The 18,398-nt window shown below is 36.4% G+C and overlaps 1 protein-coding gene across 1 annotated transcript in view; it reads right to left on the bottom strand.

Moving 5' to 3' along the window:
- POF1B (POF1B actin binding protein) overlaps nt 1–18,398 on the bottom strand; it is a 102,155-nt gene that overhangs the window by 42,831 nt on the left and 40,926 nt on the right. Inside the window, exon 7 of the mRNA XM_007992193.3 lies at nt 8,932–9,062. Within this exon, the coding sequence (XP_007990384.3) occupies nt 8,932–9,062 (131 nt within the window). The remainder of the gene's footprint in view (nt 1–8,931; nt 9,063–18,398) is intronic.

Genomic DNA, 18,398 nt, shown 5'->3' with positions numbered 1-18,398 from the left:
ACCCCCGTAACACAAGTTTACCTATGTAACAAGCCTGTACTTGTACTCCTGAACTTTAAAAAAATGTTTAAATTCCTTATAGATTCTGGATATTAGACCTGTGTTAGCTGTATAGTTTGCAAATATTTTCTTCTCTTATTCTGTAGATTGTCTTTTAAGTCTGTTGATAGTTTGTTTTGCTGTGCAGAAGATCTTCAGTTCAATTAGGTCCCATTTGTCCGTTTTTGTTTTTGTTGTAATTGCTTTTGGCATCTTTGTCCATGAAGTCTTTGTCAAGTCTTAGGTCTAGAATGGTATTTCTTAGGTTATCCTTGAGAGTTTTTATAGATTTTGGTTTCAGGTTTAAGACTTTAATCAAACTTGAGTTAATTTTTGTATATCGTGTAAGGAGGGTTCCACTTTCAATATTCTGCCTATGGCTAACCAGTTATCCCAGCACCATCTATTGAATAAGGAGTCCTTTCCCCATTGCTTATTTTTGAAGATTTTGTCAAAAGTCAGATAATTGTAGGTATTTGGCAATATTTCTGGGATCTCTATTCTGTTCCATGGGTCTATGTGTCTGTTTTTGTAGCAATACCATGCTGTTTTGGTTATTGTTGCCTTGTAGTAGAGTTTTAAGTTGGGTAATTTGATGCCTTCAACTTTGTTACTTTGCTTAGGATTGTCTTGCTATTCCAGTCGTTTATGGTTCCATATGAATTTCAAAATAGTTTTCTTTAATTCTGTGAAGAATGACATTGTTAGTTTGATAGGAATAGCATTGAATCTGTAAATGGCTTTGGGCAGCCGTATTGTCATTTTGATAATACTGATTATTCTTATCCACTAGCATGGAATGTTTTTCCATTTGTTGGTGTCATCTCTGATTTCTGTGAGCAGTGTTTTGTAATTCTTATTGTAGAGGTCTTTTACTCCCTGGGTTAGCTGTATTCCTAAGTATTTTACTCTTTTTGTAGCAATTGTGAATGAGATTGTGTTTTTGATTTGGCTTTCAGCTTGGATATTGTTGGTGTATCGAAATGTAGCTGATTTTTGTACATTGATTTCACATCCTAAAACTTTGTTTAAGTGGTGTATCAAATCAAGGAACTTTTGGGCAGAGACTATGGGGTTTTCTAGGTATAGAATCGTATTGTCTGCACACAGGGATAGTTTGACTTCCTTTCTTCCTGCTTGAATGTCCTTTATTTCTTTCTCTTGCCTGATAGCTCTGGCTGGGACTTCCAGTGCTATGTTGCATAGAAGTGGTGAGAGAGAACATTCTTATCTTGTTCTGGTTTCAAGAAGAATGCTTCCATCTTTTGCCCATTTAGTATGATGTTGCCTATGGGCTTGTTAGAGATGGCTCTTATTATTTTGAAGTATGTTTCTTCAATTCTTAGTTTCTTGAAAGTTTTTAACATGAAGGGATCTTACATTTCATCAGAAAACCTTTTCTGTATCTATGGAGTGATCATGTGGTTTTTGTTTTCAGTTCTGTACTAGCATTTATTGATTTGCATATGTTAAACCTACCTTGCCTCCCAGAAATAAAGCCTACTTGATTGTGGTGTGGATTAGCTTTTTGATGTGCTGCTTAATTTGGTTTGCTAGTATTTTATTGGGGATTTTTTCATCAATGTTCATCAAGTATATTGGCCTTAATTTTTATTTTTTGTTGTGCCCATGCCAGGTTTTGGTATCAGGATGATGCTGGTCTTATAGAATGAGTTAGAAAGGAGTCCCTCTTTCTTATTTTTTCAGAAGAGTTTCAGTAGAAATGATACCAACCCTTCTTTATACATTTGGTAGAATTTGGTTGTGAATCCATCTGGTTTTGGGCTTTTGCTATTTGCTAGGCTCATTATTACTGACTCAGTTTCAGAACTCATTACTGGTCTGTTCAGGGATTCAATCTCTTCCTGGTTCAATCTTCAGAAGTTGTATGTTTTCAGGAATGTATTTGCTTTAGGTTTTCTAGCTTGTGTGTATAAGGGTGTTTGTAATAGTCTCTGAGGGATTTTTGTATTTCTATCCCCTTTTCATTTCTGATTGCATTTATTTGTATCTTCTCACTTTTTCTCTTTATTAGTCTAGCTAAAGGTCTATCTTTCTCATTACTTCTTTCAAGGAAACAGCTTCTGGATTCATCACTCTTTTGTACAGTTTTTCATGTCTCAATTTCCTTCAGTTCAGCTTGAATTTGGTTATTTCTTGTCTTCTACTGTCTTTGGGGTTAGTTTTCTCTTGTTTCTATAGTTCCTCTAGATGTGTTTTTGGGTTGTTAATTTGAGATCTTTCTAACTTTTTGATATGGGAGGTTAGTACTATAAACTTCCCTTTTAACACTGCTTTGTTTGTATCCCAGAGATTCTGATACATTGTATCTTTGTTGTGATTCGTTTCAAAGAATTTCTTGATTTCTGGCTTAATTTCATTATTTACCCAGAAGTCATTGGGTAAATAATGAAATTAAAGTTGTTTCATTTCCATTTAATTATATGGTTTTGAGTGATTTTCTTAGCATCAATTTCTATTTTTATTGTACTGTGGTTCAAGGGTGTAGTTGTTGTTATTTCATGTTTGTTTGTTTGTTTGTTTGTATTTGCTGATGATTGTTTTATGCTCAATTTTGGAATATGTGCCATGTGCAGATGAGAAGAATGTATAGTCTGTTGTTTTGAGGTGGAGAGTTCTGTAGCTATCTCTTAGGTCCATTTTGTCAAGTGTTGAGTTAAGGTTCCGAATATCTTTGTTAGTTTTCTGTCTTGCTGGTATGTCTAATACTGTCAGTGGAGTGTAACAGTCTCCCACTGTTATTGTATTGTTATCTAAATCTCTTCATAGCTCTCTATGAACTTTCTTTATGTATCTTGGTGTGCCTGTGCTGGGTGCATATGTATGTGGGATTATTAGGTCTCATATTGAGCCCTTTACCATTATGTAATGCCCTTTGTCTTATTTGATTTTTGTTAGTTTAAAGTCTATTTTCTCTGAAATTAGGGTTGCAACACCTGCTTTTTTCTGTTTTCCATTTGCTTCGTTGATTTTTCTCCATCTCTTTACTTTGAGCCTATGGGTGTCATTTTATGTCACATGAGTCTCTTGAAGATAGGATACCTTTGAGTTTTGCTTCTTTATCCAACTAGCCACCCTCTGCCTTTTAATTGGGGCATTTAGCCCATTTGTATTCAAGGTTAGTATTGATCCTGTCATCATGTTGTTAGCTGATTATTATGTAGACTTGTTGGTGTGGTTACTTTATAGTAACACAGGCTCCGCCAGTGTCCCTGCATGCATTTGCCCGCATATAGTATCACTGTCCTGTGTACTTAAGTGTGTTTTTATAGTGTTTAATAATGATCTTCCTTTCCATATTTAGCAATTCCTTCAGGACTTCTTGTAAGGTATGTTTGGTGCTACCAAATTCCCTAAGCATTTGCTTCTCTGAAAATGATCTTATTTCTCCTTTGCTTATAAAACTTAGTTTGGCCAGATGTGAAATTTTTGGTTGAATATTATTTTCTTTAAGAGTGCTGAATATAGACCCCCATTCTCTTTTGGCTTGTAGGGTTTCTACTGACAGATCTGTTGCTGACTCAATGAGGTTCTCTTTGTAGGTGACCTGCCCTTTCTTTCCAACTGCCTTTTACATTTTTTTCTTTCATTTCGAGAATCTGATGACTATGTGTCTTGGGTGGTCTTCTTGTGAAGTATTTTGCAGAAGTTCTCTGCATTTCCTGAATTTGAATATTGGCCTCTCTAGTGAGGTTGGGGCGATTTTCATAGACAATATCCTGAAATATGTTTTCCAAGTTGCTTCATTTTTCTGCCTCTCAGGCATGCCCAGGTGTCATAGAGGGTCTCTTTACATAATCCCTTATTTCTCAGAAGTTTTGTTCATCCTTCTTTGTTGTTTGTTCTTTTTCTCTGAGTTATTTTGTTGAGCCAGTCTTCAAGCTCTGAGATTTTTTTCCCCACAAATTTCCCCAGAATTTGTCAATTCTGCTGTTAAAACTTGCAATTACATTATGAAATTCTTGTAGCACGTTTTTCAGCTCTATTAAATCAGTTTGGTTCTTTCTTATAATAAGCCATTTTGTCTATCAGCTCCTGCATTGTTTTATTGTAATCCTTAAACTCCTTGTATTGGGTTTCAATTTTCTCCTCTGTGTCAATGATCTTTGTTCTTATCCATATTCTGAATTCTATTTCTGTCATTTCAGCCATCTCATCCTGGTTAGGAACCATTGCTGGGGCACTAGTGCAATCCTTTTGAGGTAGGAAGGCACTCTGGCTTTTTGAGTTGCCAGAGTTCTTGCACTGGTTCTCTCTCATCTTTGTGGGCTGATGTTCCTCCAATCTTTGAAGCTGCTGACCTTTAGTTGGTTATTTTTTTTCTTTTATCCTGTTTGGTGTCCTTGGAGATTTGGTTGTAGTACAAGGTGAGTACGGTCGACTGGCTTCGTTTCTGGAGGATTTTAGGGGGCCAAGGCTCAGCTACGGACTCCTGAACTGCATGCTTGAATTCTGGGGGGTGGTATTGGGCCAGACTTTGATATATGGCCCCTGAATGTTAGGAACTTGCCACACTGGAGAGGTTGAATTCTTCCCAGACCGCTGGTCACAACACTCTTATGGGTGGTGCCAGCCACCATACTCTATAGAGTGGTGGCAGTGTGATCCACCTTCGTTTCCACATGCCAACAGCAGTGGCAGTATGGTGGGGTGCACATTCATTGACTGCAACATGGAGATTGCAGGTGCAGGCGTGCCGGCCTCTGTGGTAGTGTTCACAGTGGCAGCTGTGGCAGCATGGTGAAGGTGGGGGAGGCATCAGGTTCCGCCAGTGTCCCTGCATGCGTTTGCCCGGCAGTGGTGTTAGCACAGGGGTGGAGCACTGGTAGCACTGAACTGTGCGCGCCCTTTGTGTGCGCGTTCACAGAGGCGGCAGCTACTGCTGGGAGTGGGGGCGGGTCCACTGGTCTCCCCACATACTTTCACATAGACAGCAGTGTCAGTGCAGGTGCAGGGCGCTGGTGGGTGGTGGACTAGTGGTCTCTGAGCCGACGAATACTCTGATGATAATGGCGGCACAGCAGGGGACTGGGGGGCGGGATGCACCGACACTGGCAGCTGTGGCACAGCAAGATGCATGCGCACATTCATGCTAGTGGGAAAGGGGAGGCAAGGCCCGTCTGCACACACGCACTGTCAAAACGATGTGGAGGATGGGGGTGGCCATGGGAGAGTGCGTGCAACAAAGTGGCACGAGGGAGACTGTTATGGGGAAGGACACGGGCAGACTGGTGCATGCCCACGGGGGCTGCTCCCCTGCCCACTAGAGCTCTTCACTGATCAAGTAGTGCCTGTCAGTGCAGGAGGTATGATGAGGGCCCCCAGGACACACCCCATCTGGGCATCTGAGGCTGCACTACAAGCAGGCAGAGCCAGTCTGGGGCTGCAGGAGAGGGCAGTAGACTGAGGGGTGTTCTGGCTTCTTCTCATGGGCAAGACTGCCCTGCAATGTTTAGGTCCAACAGTTTCCCTAGGGCTAAAGTGTCTTAGGGATGGGCATCCTTGGCTGTGTTCCACTACAGAGGCTCCCACACCAACCCTCTAGGCTCCACACTGACTGGAATTCTGCCCCTACCACTTCTCTAAGCATGTCTCCCTGCCAACTCACGTGTTCATGGGAGTTGTGGAGTCTCCTGCTGGCAGGTTTCCAGAGGCCCATGCCAAGTGCAGGTTGCTCTTTACCTGCTCAACTCACTCCTTCCCGAGGAGTTGTTGGGACCTAGAAAGGAGCCCCAGTGTGTGGGTAGCCCCGTTCAGGGTTCCCAGCTTCTTTCCTCTTCAGCCCCCATAATATTTATTTTACAGTAAAATAGTTTTAGTGTGTTAACTCCTACCACTACTTTCTTTGTAACGGCTTATGAGTAATATATTGCCTACAGAGACAAGTGGGTCACTTACTGTGCAAAAGCTCTTACACACACTTATAAAACTATATGAACTAGTGAGTAGAAAGAGAACTGAAGGTTCCCTTTTCCAAGGCATGACTACATATGTGCAATTGTCTGCATGTACCTATGTGGTATTTCCTGTGTTGCCCAAAATAGAATTTATAGGGAGGCCCTAGCAAAAGTAGAAACAGTTTCTTGTTTTTTAATGCTTTACTAAAGTAACTACGTGTATAGATGCAAAGCTAAAGCAAGTTAAAAATATGAATCACAATGCAGTTTTAGTAGTCTTGCATTACTCTTAACTGGAATTATGATAATATTAATAGACCTTTGCATTTAAAAGATACTAATCCTTACTTCTTCCAATTCAAATGCCAACCTGATATACACGTCCCTAGTCACTTTTCTTTCTATAAATAAGAAAACAAAACAAAGAAACAAAACAAGGAACAATAAATAGCACTTAATATCAGAATTTTAAAAAGTCACCAGAATGGTTTCATGTGACAAACTTCTTTAATTTTTACTTTGCAGCCCACTAATTGCTGAATTGCACTTTGGAATAATATGAAAAGTGGATACAAAAGAGGAGGGAAAGATGGAGAACGTGGAAGCAAAGAGAGCAGATTAGGGAGGTGGAAAAGTCAGTGGGGAGTATATCTTCATTCAACACTGGAAGATGGTGGCTAGAATTACATTGGGCAGAAAAAGGAACAGAGTGACACTCCCTGTATGCACAATCTTAAACAATTTGCCTAATATTACACATCTAGTGTTGCAAGGTTAAGTGATTTTCCTAAGGAAAATTGGTTCTCAGAGTGTGGGTTCTAGTCCCAGATTTTGCCACTTTTGCAGCCTCAGTTTAGTGGTCCTCAAACTTGATCATGTATCAGAATCCTCTGAAAAGCGTGTTGCTGAGCCCTCCCCACAGAATTTCTGATTCTTTAGGTCTATTTCTAAATGTTCACATGATGCAGATGCCACTTGTAACTAAATATCTTAACTAATTTATTGCTTTAACAAATGAATATGTATTTTTACTTGCCTGATACTATGCATTTAGTATGTATATATAAAAAAAAACTGTGACATGAACCCAGGATATGAACTCTGGATCTACAACAAGGGTACTTAAGACTATGTCCTATATACTTCTGAATTTTACAATGTGATACTTTAATAGAAATATTCACAGGTCATGGTTAATGCACAGAAGTAGAGCACCTAGACCAAACTGAAGATTTAGGGAAGGCTTTGCAGAAAAGTTCATAGATTATAGGTAAAGGAGTACTCAAAAATGTTTGAATCTATCTCAGGCACTTAGTAGCTGTGTGATCTTAATAACTTATTCTCTTTGGGTCTTCATCTGAAACTTTGTAAGGTTATCATGCAAATTAGGTAATATAGATAATGCCTGGCACATGGTGGATGCTTAACATACAACTGATTATTACATTAAGGGAAATATTTTAAAATAATGAACATGTGTAAAGAGATGAAATAGTTGTTTGGGTAATGGGAAAGAAGGAGACTTGTTTGTATAATGGGTAGTGGAGATGGTGTTGATTAGGATAAAACTATGATGAAGGTCAAGTTGAAGATAGAAATCATGCATTTATAATGGCACCAGTTCAAATAAATGGCTCTGCTTTTATCTAGCAGTGATCAGCTGCACAATTAAGGCCTTTGTTCATTTAGCAAATATCTGTTGGGCACCACAGTAAACCAGCCACCACACTATGCACCAAGGACACCAAGGTAAATAAAGCAGCCCTCATGGAGCCCTCTGCATTGTAAAGATAGTGGGTGTTGGATGAAGGAGGTGTTGGTGGTTTTTTAAAAAAAGAGAATAAGGCAGAGAGTTAGAGTAATCCAGAGTTGGGGTTTTGCTAAGTGGGAAGGGCAGTTCAACAAGGAGGCAAAGCAGTGACAGTAAGATAATGGTTGTAGTCACTAATATGAAAGCAAGAAAAGTCAGGTGGGAGGGAGCTAATACATGGGGAAAAGACAAGCTGTGCAAGAGATTAAGAGAGAATACATCACAGACACCAGAATGTTGACATGGAAAAATATATACTATATATATTTGAGTGAGAAAACGTACAAAATAGTATATATGATGTCATCCCATTTACATTAACCTATATATTATATAAAATTATATATTATTTAAAATCTAAGAAGTAGAAGAATCTAGTTAGTGAAAAGTCTGAATTAGAAAAAATTCTATTGAGTTTCCTTTATCTTCCAGATTATTTTGAATTTGTGGAGCTTTCCTAGATTTTGCCTGACAGATGGCCACAGATATGCTGTAACTATATAGTAGAAGGCACCTTTTGGGGTGTAGCTTATAGAATTCATTTCATGACAAAATATGGTCTCATCTACACATGAACAGTTGATAAATTTTTAATACATATCTATTTAAATCTATAATTTTATATTGTATTATATAAAATTATGTTTATATCCATTGATATATTTTTAATTTAATGTAATAGATAATATAATATACAAAGTTTATATATAATATATGACATATCAAATATATTTTAAACTCTGGCCTACATATGTTGAACGCACATAAGTGGAAGACAAACAGTGGTGTGTTGGCAATAGGATGGTACCTAGTATCATCAATATAATATCTTAAAAAGAGTTATAGTATGCCGTGCATTTTTTAGCTCCTTGCCCAAGAGGTTGCTTTTGCCATGAAATTACATCACAAAGGAGGGTACATGGAATTCTTTACTAATCCTAAAAGGGCTTGTGTTTTTTGTTTTTTGTCTGATGATTTTCATAATCTACATTAACTCTTAAAATGAGACATTCGCTCGTATCTGCCCTGTTACCTATTGAAAGTACTAGAGTTTTGCTGTGAACCTAAAACTGCTGGTAAAAATAAAGTCTATTTTTAAAATATTAAAATGTTGTAAAATGTTTAGTAGCTACAACATGAAGGCAAATAATATGTTTACAGTACCTTCCTCCAATTCTCTGCAAATGTTCTAATAAGCAGTGATATAGATCCGTATTCTTTCGACTCAGATCAGCAAGCAACTCTCCAAAATATCTGGGGTCCAATTTTTCAGGGCCATCGTCCTGAATTATCACCTGAAGCAAACATCAATCACAATTGTAAGCAACATTAAGTTTTTCTAAGTTCACAGATATTTTTATGTTAAGTGAAAGCAAGATAACCTATTAAAGTCATCACACAAATCAAGCCATTTTTTCAGAGATACATTTTTTAGCATGGGAGAAATTTAAAGAAAAATCAACATTGCGATGGCAATTTCAACTTCATTTCACTCAAGTCTAAGTGTTCGAATGAATGAGAAACTTGAATAACATAAACATTCTTGAATATAGGCATTAAATAAAACGGCAAAATGAGCAAATTAAATCACATGGCTTATTCATATGTCTCCTGTGGAAAAAAGAAAATATGAATATACTTTTTATTAATTTTTAAAATTAAAAATTAATTGACACATAATAAAAGTACATATTTATGAGTTTTAGTGTACTATTTCAATACCTGCATACAATCTGTAATAATCAAATCAGGGTAATAGCATACTCATCATCTCAAACAATAATCATTTCTTCACAGTGAGAGCATTTAAAATCCTCTCTTCTAGATATTTGAAAGTATAGAGTAAATTTCTATTAGCTATAGTCTCCCTACAGTGTTATAGAACACTGGAACTTATTTTTTCTACATAGTGGTAGTTTTGGATTTGTTAACCAATCTCTTCCTATACTTTCTTCCCCCTCCCTTCTAAGCCTCTTGCTACAACTATTCTACTTTCTACTTGCATGACATCAATATATTTATATATTTAGCTCCCCCATATAAGTGAGAACATGTGATATTTATCTTTCTGTGCTGGGCTTATTTCAGTTTACATAATGTCCTCTAGACTTATCAATGTTGCCTCAAATGACAGGATTTTATTCCTTTTTATGACTGAATATACTCCATTGTGTACATTGTGTATATACACACCATATTTTCTTTATCCACTTACCCGTTGATGGACACTTAGGTTGATTTCATATCTTGGATATTGTTAATAGTGCTGCAATCAACATGGGAGTGCAGATATTTCTTCAACATACTGATTTTTGAGTTATACTGACTATAGTAGAATTACTTCCAGTTGGACTTGCATATTCTAAGTGAAAGTCAGTCTAATTTGTTAGTATATCTTAAAGGTAGATTAAATAAACCTACTCAATTCAATGTGTTTTAAAGTATTTCTTGTTTGACTTCCCCCATTTATTATTTAAAGCGAATATTTAGTCAATCTCACATTGGAAAGAGTAGCTCAGAGCCAACTGTAGAGAACTCATAGACTTCAGAGACATTTGAAATCCTAGACGTAAATTACTATGAACAGTGTCCTAAATAAGACCATTCTATTGGCTTCCTATTCTTGGGTATCAATCCTTTCAATATTATTGGGCGCTGTGGCTCCCATCCCCAAAACACACTGCCTGGAGGATAATAACTTAGGTTACACTCCATACTACTTTTAATATTGCATGTGAAACCAAGTACCCTAAAAACACATTTATTCTTAAGCATATAGATGGTAAATGGATTTGAATTTGACTACTGATACTTCCTTTTCAACCTCTCCTCTGAATGCAGACCTTAAAACACTGTACATTCTAAAGCAAATGGAAGAATTGCAAAGTAAGCAAAGATAATTTTTCATAATTACATCTGTGACACAAAAATCAGTTTATAAAATATTGGTCAGTGAAAAAAAGTGAGACACAAAATACAGCGTAGTATCATCACATTTTTGTTAAGTCTAGATGAATATACCACAATGTTAGTTATCTTGTCCATGTACACTTTGGAGTTGCTTTCCTGAGTAAATAATGATTATCTCCTAAAAAGAATAAAGTCTCATGCATGAAGGCATTAGTAGATGGGTAAACCTGTAAAGTCAATATTATCACATAGTACGTTTAAATATCATAGAATTAACAAGTAGTGCATATATAGAGATGTAGATAATATATGAAAATAGACATAGTTTCATATGTCTATATTTATATATTCTATATAAAACCTTTAAATGCTTACATAAACATAAATTTATTTTTTTCCCAGTATGTTCTTTCCTTTAGCCATAGTAGATTTCACTCTCTGGGGCACACACCATACATTCCTGCCTCTAGGATTTTACTCACATTGTTTTCTGCTTAAATACCCTCTGTCCTTCTTGTTGTATATCCAAATCTTACCCATCCTTTGAAACTCATCTCAAAATCTACCATATCCATGAAAACTAAAACTATGCCAACCAACAAGCTAATTCAATTCAACTCTTTGTGCTCAGTTATCTTGAATTGTTTTTATACTATTATACAGATGTAAGTCTTGTTCTCTCAGCACCCTCTTTTTACCACAAAAGAAATAAACAAGAATGAGTCATATTTTTTGGTATATTTGATAGTATCTAATACAGTACTGATTAAATACTCTACAGCTGCTCACTAAAACTTGTTGCATTGAAAGAAGTCATCTACCTGATTAGAAATGCCCCCAAGTGCTAGTGATTCTGGAAATAATTTTTTTATAGGTTTCTCTCTTAAAGCCGCCGCCAACAACACCACCAACAAACGGTTAACAAAGTCAGAAAAAGTATAGGCAGCCCTTCCTTAGGAATATCATGGTGATCCCTTGTACCTTCCTTACTAGGAAGAGTCAGTATCATCACACAGTCTAATTGGAGCAACTAAACTGAACTCCTTGTAGAGTTGGAGGCTGGTATTTGAGTTCTACATAGACTTCTGGATAATGTCCATCAGCTTCTCAGTGATTGACTCCTCTCAGGAAATGAAGGTCGAAAGCAGGCAAGTCGCTATTCAGAACTATGTCTCATTTAAAGAGTCAATATGTTTAGGAAAATCATAATATAAGGACAGAACCAGCCCTTTCGGAATCCATAATCCTTTTGGGTTCAAATTTGGGAGGGGAGAGGACTGAGGAAATTAAAATTCTCATCTATTGTTAAGTCAGGACTATTACTCAAGACCAAGGTGAAATTTTCCTAACTGTAAACTGTGTTGTGCTAGTTAGCAATATTTTCCATTATTAAATCACAGCTCTTTGGAGCTTCTTAATTTTAATGGAACTATTTGTTGGTCTGTTTTGACATAGCTTTTAGAAGTGGCTCAAAGCCATCTTTTTTGTTGCCTTGAGAAAGCCAAGATAGAAGTCGTCCCAAGGATACATGTGTGCCTTGGGCCAGAATAATGGTAGCAGTAATGGATAGAAGTTTTCTCCCTGTTACAATACTGACTTGAAATATAGCTGCACCTCATATATACTCATCTTCCTGATGAATGGGAGCTATTTCAAATGTTAATCTTGGATAATTACTTTAGTTGTTTACCTATAATCAAGGAAGGAATACAGACTGTGCTGAAGAATATAAATATATACAGATATACAAAACATGATATTTTTCTAAAAAATTACAAAAATTGTTAGATTCATGAGCATGCATCAATGAAGTACGTTTAATCAGATCACTATTTGACTATAATAATTGCCAAACAGTCTAATTCCTTGTCTCTAATTCTAGGTGAGAAGCCCATGATGATAATTGCTTTAGCAAACTCAAGGCAAAGCAACAATGCTTAAGTGTGCAACCAGAGGCAAATTAGTGTCCATTTTCCAGAAAAAGTCTGTAGGAAGGAAGTAATTTCAAAAGAAAATAATTTCTAAAGAGAAATTATGGACCTCACCTCACTACTGCCTTGGAAGTTCTTGACCTGGTTCCAATTTGGGGTGTTGTTTCATATTTGTAGTCTGTGAAACTCTAGGAGTAGTAGGTGGACTTTTGTTGCTAGCCTCCACACTTTATAAACTTTCATATTCAAAGGCAACACACTTAACCAACCGTAGTTACATAGTTCAGTGGTAGTGATTATAAGGTACAATCAATAGTTGCTGATTTCAACTGAGCTATCTATATTCTCTTGCCTGGTTTCCCTTCAGCTTAAGAACAAATATTTGTGAGAAGGCTTCTCAGGGGTAGGGATAGTTTGTAATCAAGGAACAAATGACAATCCAGTAGAACAGTCTTGGCTTAATTAAATTTATTCCTACTAGGTAACTGGCTTAAATGTGTGCACATTTCACCTACTTAGAAGGGTAGTTTAGCAGATTATAAAGCTCTTAAAATGCCATATTATATAAAAGCAATTGTATCTAAGGAACTAAACTCCCAAAAGGTCATTAAAATATTGAGTAATAAGATCTGCTGTATTAAGATCCAACTGGATAGTGAGTTCTGAACTCTTGCATGGCAATGGAAAACCTCACTATTAGTAAAAGGTTATATAACATATAGATTATACATATATGTCCAGCAAAAATTATAAGGATGTGGTGACAGTTTTGGATGTATAAGATTACTACTTGATTTTGCTTTGATTTGAAACATTTAATATCTATTGGACTGATTCAAATATAGTTAATCCAGTGGGTATTAATCCCTGATGAAATTAAATGCATTTCAGATACAATGCCATTTGGCTAATGAGGTAAAAATAAATAATTGGTCTCTCCCTATTTTATGCCAGAAGTAGCAATTCTGACAAGAGAAAAAGTAAAATAATTTTAGGTTCTGAAAATCCTCACTATTATTTTAATCTATATACATATTTTAATAAAGAAATGATGCTACCTAGTGCATATTAGATTATCTTTTATATTCTTTTTTCTTTTTCTTTAATTTTTAATTTTTGTGCATATATAGCAGATGTACATAATTATGGGATATATGAGATATTTTGATACAGGCATACAATATGTAATAATCACATCAGGGTAAATGGGGTATCCATCGCCTTAAGTATTTATCCTTTCTCTGTGTTACAAACAACTCATAATGCTCTTTTAGTTATTTTTAAATGTACAATTAAATTATTGTTGACTATAGTTATACTATTTTTCTATCAAATACTAGATCTTATTCTTTCTAATTCTTTTTGTGCCCATTAACAGTCCCTAATACTCTCTCACCCCCGCCCCACTACCCTTCTCAACCTCTGGTTACCATCATTCTACTCTCTATCTCCATGAGTTATTTTAGTTTCCACAAATAAGTGAAAACATGTGATACTTGTTTTTCTGTGCCTGGCTTATTTCACTTAACATAATGTCCTCCTTTTCCACCCATGTTGCTGTTAACTGACAGGATATCATTCTTTTTATGGCTGAATAGTACTTCATTGTGTATATATACCAAATTTTCTTTATCCATTAGACTGTTGGATAAATAAAATTTTCAGATTCCTTCCAAATGTTGGTTATTTCCTTTCTTTTGTGTATATACCCAGCAGTGGAATTGCTAGATCATATGGTAGCTCTATTTTTAATTTTTTGAGGAACCGCCAAACTGTTCTACATAGTGGTTGCACTAATTTACATTCCCACCAGCAGTGTACTATGGTTCCCTTTTCTCCATATACTCACCAGCATGTGTTATTGCCTTTTGGATAAAATCCATTTTAACTGGGGTGAGATAATCTCTCACTGTAGTTTTGATTTGCATTTCTCTGATGATCAATGATGCTGAGCACATTTTTACACATCCTGTTTGCCATTTGTGCACCTTCTAGTGAGAAATCTCTACTCAGATATTTGGCCCATTTTTAAAAATTAAATTATTAGATTTTTTTTCCTATTGTTTGAGCTCCTCATATATTCTGGTTATTACCTCCTTGTCAGATGGGTAGTATGCAAATATTTTCTTTCATTCTGTGGGTTGTCTCTTCACAAGTTAAAAGCTGTACAGAAGATTTTAACTTGATGTAATCCCATTTGTTCATTTTTGCTTCAGTTGTTTGTGCTTCTGGGTTATTACTCAAGAAATCTTTGCCCAGCCCAATGTCCTGGACAGTTTTCTCAATGTTTTCTTGTAGTAGTTTCATAGTTTGAGGTATTAGATTTATGTCTTTAGTCCATTTTGATTTTATTCTTGTATATGGTGAGAGATAGAGGCTTAATTTCATTCTTTTGCATATGGATACCCAGTTTTCCCAGCACAGTTTGTGGAAGAGACTGTCATTTTCCCGATGCGTGCTCATGGCACCTTGGTTGAAAATGAGTTCACTATAGATGCATGAATTTCTCTCTGGGTTCTCTATTCTATTCCATTTATCTATGTGTCTGTTTTATGCCATTACAAGGCTATTTTACCAGGTTAGTGTAACTCTGCAGTACAAATTTGAAGTCGTTTGAATTCTTCCCAATTTTAGCAACACTGAGTTCCAATGCAAAGTCCCACACTTACCATGTTCTCCCTCCCTCAAGCACACAGATTTTCTCTCCCTGCCACACAGCCTCTGTTAGGGTGGCATCAGCAATTCAAGACTGTTTTTCCTACCCTCATCAGTGCCTCTTTCAGTGATATGAAGTTACATTCAGGTACTGTGATCACTCACCTAATTTTTGGTTCTTATTAAAATACTTTTTTGTGTATGTAGCTAGTTGTTAGTTTTGGTGTTCCTGCAGGGAGGACAATTGGTGGAAGCTTCTCTTTGTCCATCTTGCCCCACCTCCTGGTTCATATTAGATTTTCAACACATGTTGTCACTGAATTGAATGTACTGTACAATAGTCACAATTCTAAAATGAAGACTTATTTAACCATAACAGTTCTGTACTTGAAATAAAGAACTAATTTAACTTTCTACGTGAAGAAATATAGATAGTAAAATGTTGTAATGAAAAAATAATTGAATTTGAGAACAAATGTGGAGCTTCCATTTCCCATTTGTGAGTTAAGTAAATTGCTTATCTTCTCTGTACCTGTTTTTTTTCAACTGCATTATGTAGGCAATTTAGTATTGCAGGAGGCATCAAATAAAATTAAATAAGGGAAAAGTGCTCAGTACATTTTTAAACAATTGTGCAAATAATTTTCTTTAATTTAAGGCATATGTACAGTTTGCTACTGGAATGACAGAAGAAATGAAAGACAATTGTCTCATTTTCTACAAGACTCTCAACTACCTGGGAGTAGAGATACTGTTGTTTTTTTAAGTTCTAGTGCCCAGCATAGTACCTGGATATAATAAGTCCTAAGTAAACATTTGTTATCTAAAAGTATTTTTATCACCATAAAAATAATAATAATGCTGATTCTGCATCAACTCATCTTGTTCATCAAAAGAAATATTAAGGACATCCCTTTTAACAGCCTAATATTTCAAGGTAAGTAAGTAGTGAAAAAGTTGCTTATAATAAACAATAAAATTGGAGCTACATATTAAGCAGAATAGAGGGAAAAGCACTAGTTGTAAGAGGTGCTTTAACAAATCACACTGAAATGGACTTAGTGAAACTTATTCAAAACTATTCTCACTTCCTTTTGGGGTGTGTGTGTGTGTGTGCGCGCATGTGTGTGTGTTTCCAGTTTGACATTCTTCTTTTCCCAACCAATTAAAAACAATGTAGGTGTTTTGGGTTGTAATTTTATAATGGGTATAAGTGATTGAATAATAACATTTCTAACAGTTTAAATTATTCTTTCTCATCAGAAAATAAAATTTATGATATTTTCTTGTACTACAAAGTGAGTATCAAGAATTTGCAAACCTTTTTCTCATAAACAATGGAAATTCTGCAACAAGGGCTCTAATGAGAGCTACAGATCAAATGCTAAGAGTTCCAAGAACAAAACCTAACTTTCAACTGTATGAGAGAGGTTGTATGAAGAAAGAATCATCAAACTATGACAACTGATTAGGTGTGGAGTGGCAAAGTAGAGAGAACAGTAAAAAACGATGTTAAATATTAAGACAAGTAAATAAAGCACTGGATGTATCATTAATAGATGAGACAGAGTGAAAAGCTGATATGATTCGTTTGAAATGACTGTGGGACAGTCAAGTAGAGATGTCAGGTAGGCAATTAAAAATGATGCATTGGAGCTGAGAAAGTCTGGGGTATTGTCCATACAAAAGTAGTAGCAAAGGTCAAGATTTTATATCATGTTGTCAACGAACAGAAGGTAGAAAAAAAGAAGGGGGCCTGTATTAGTCTGTTCTCATGCTACTGATAAAGATATACTTGAGAATGGACAATTTTTAAAAGGAAGAGATTTAATGGACTTACACTTCCACAGGGCTTGGAAGGCCTCACAATCATGGTGGGAGACAAGGAAGACCAAGCCATGTCTTACATGGATGGCAGCAGGCAAAAGGAGAGCTTGTGCAGGGAAACTCCCTCTTATAAAACCGTCAGATCTCAGAGACTGACTCACTATCACAAGATCAGCATGAGAAAGACCTGCCCCCATGATACAATTACCTCCTACCTGGTCCCTCCCACAACACATGAGCATTCAAGATGAGATTTTGTTGGGTACACAGCCAAACCGTATCAGGGGCCAAGAATGGGTCCTTGGAGAAGAGGTCCTGATGAAAGAAGGAAGAAGTGCCTGAGAAGAAGTCATAGAAGCAGCAGTACAGTATAATGGAAAGAAATATATCAAGAATAGAACAGATAAGCAGTACTAAATGCAGTAGAACTGAAACAAAATTAGAGTCAAGAAAAGTAAGTGGAATTTGGCAACTTGGAGGTCAATAAAAGCACTTTCAGGAAAATAGTGAAGCTAGAATCTGGTTTGCAATGTTGAGGAATGTGTGAATAGTGAGAAAATGGCATCTGAGAGTATGCCTCCCCCCTTTGGAAATTTTTCAGATGAAGGGAACAAAAGAGATGAGATAAGTCAATAGAATTGTAGGGTCACAAAGGGAGTCACCCTGATCACAAAGTTAGAGTCTTAATTCTTGAAGATCAAAAGAATCAGAAGTTTGCTGATGGTATAGAAAAATTTTTCAGTAAAGTGGAGCATTGAAGGAATTCATGTGGTGAACCAAAATTGTGGTCCCTGTACCAGTAAAATAGCGTTAGGATAACCAGGGAACTTGAAAATGCAGATTATCACACCCCCGTAATCTCTCCTTAAATAATTCTTCCAATTGATTCTGGTGCACACTAAAGTTCGAGTTCCACCATCTATTGTTAGTAGAAGGCAAGGCTACCTGCAGAGAGGGAGACAGCAGCAGTGAGACTTGGAGTATGAGCAGGGTGGGAAAGATAAGAATTAGACATTGAAGACTGGTAATGATTTGATTAGAAACTATTAAAAAGGCTGTTTAACAATGGTGGGAGTCCAGAAAGACCGAGACAATCTGTACTAGACTAAATTGGTTTAGTCTGAAGACTTTCTCTAGGAAACAAAGAAGTCAAAATCTAGGGGCACAGAAGGTTGATGGCAGTCTATACAAAGCAAAGGATCAGCAAAGTGATGACAGTAAAAGGAGAAGGGCTTCTAGCAAGATCATTGCTGAACTGGCTGACAATGGAAACCAGTGTGGCTTAGAATTGAGGGCTGGAGAGTTTGG

This window comes from Chlorocebus sabaeus, chromosome X, assembly GCF_047675955.1.
Source record: "Chlorocebus sabaeus isolate Y175 chromosome X, mChlSab1.0.hap1, whole genome shotgun sequence".
NCBI classification, from domain to species: domain Eukaryota; kingdom Metazoa; phylum Chordata; class Mammalia; order Primates; family Cercopithecidae; genus Chlorocebus; species Chlorocebus sabaeus.
The sequence above is the reverse complement of the archived record's forward strand: the minus strand, read 5'-3'. Positions and strand labels throughout refer to the sequence as shown.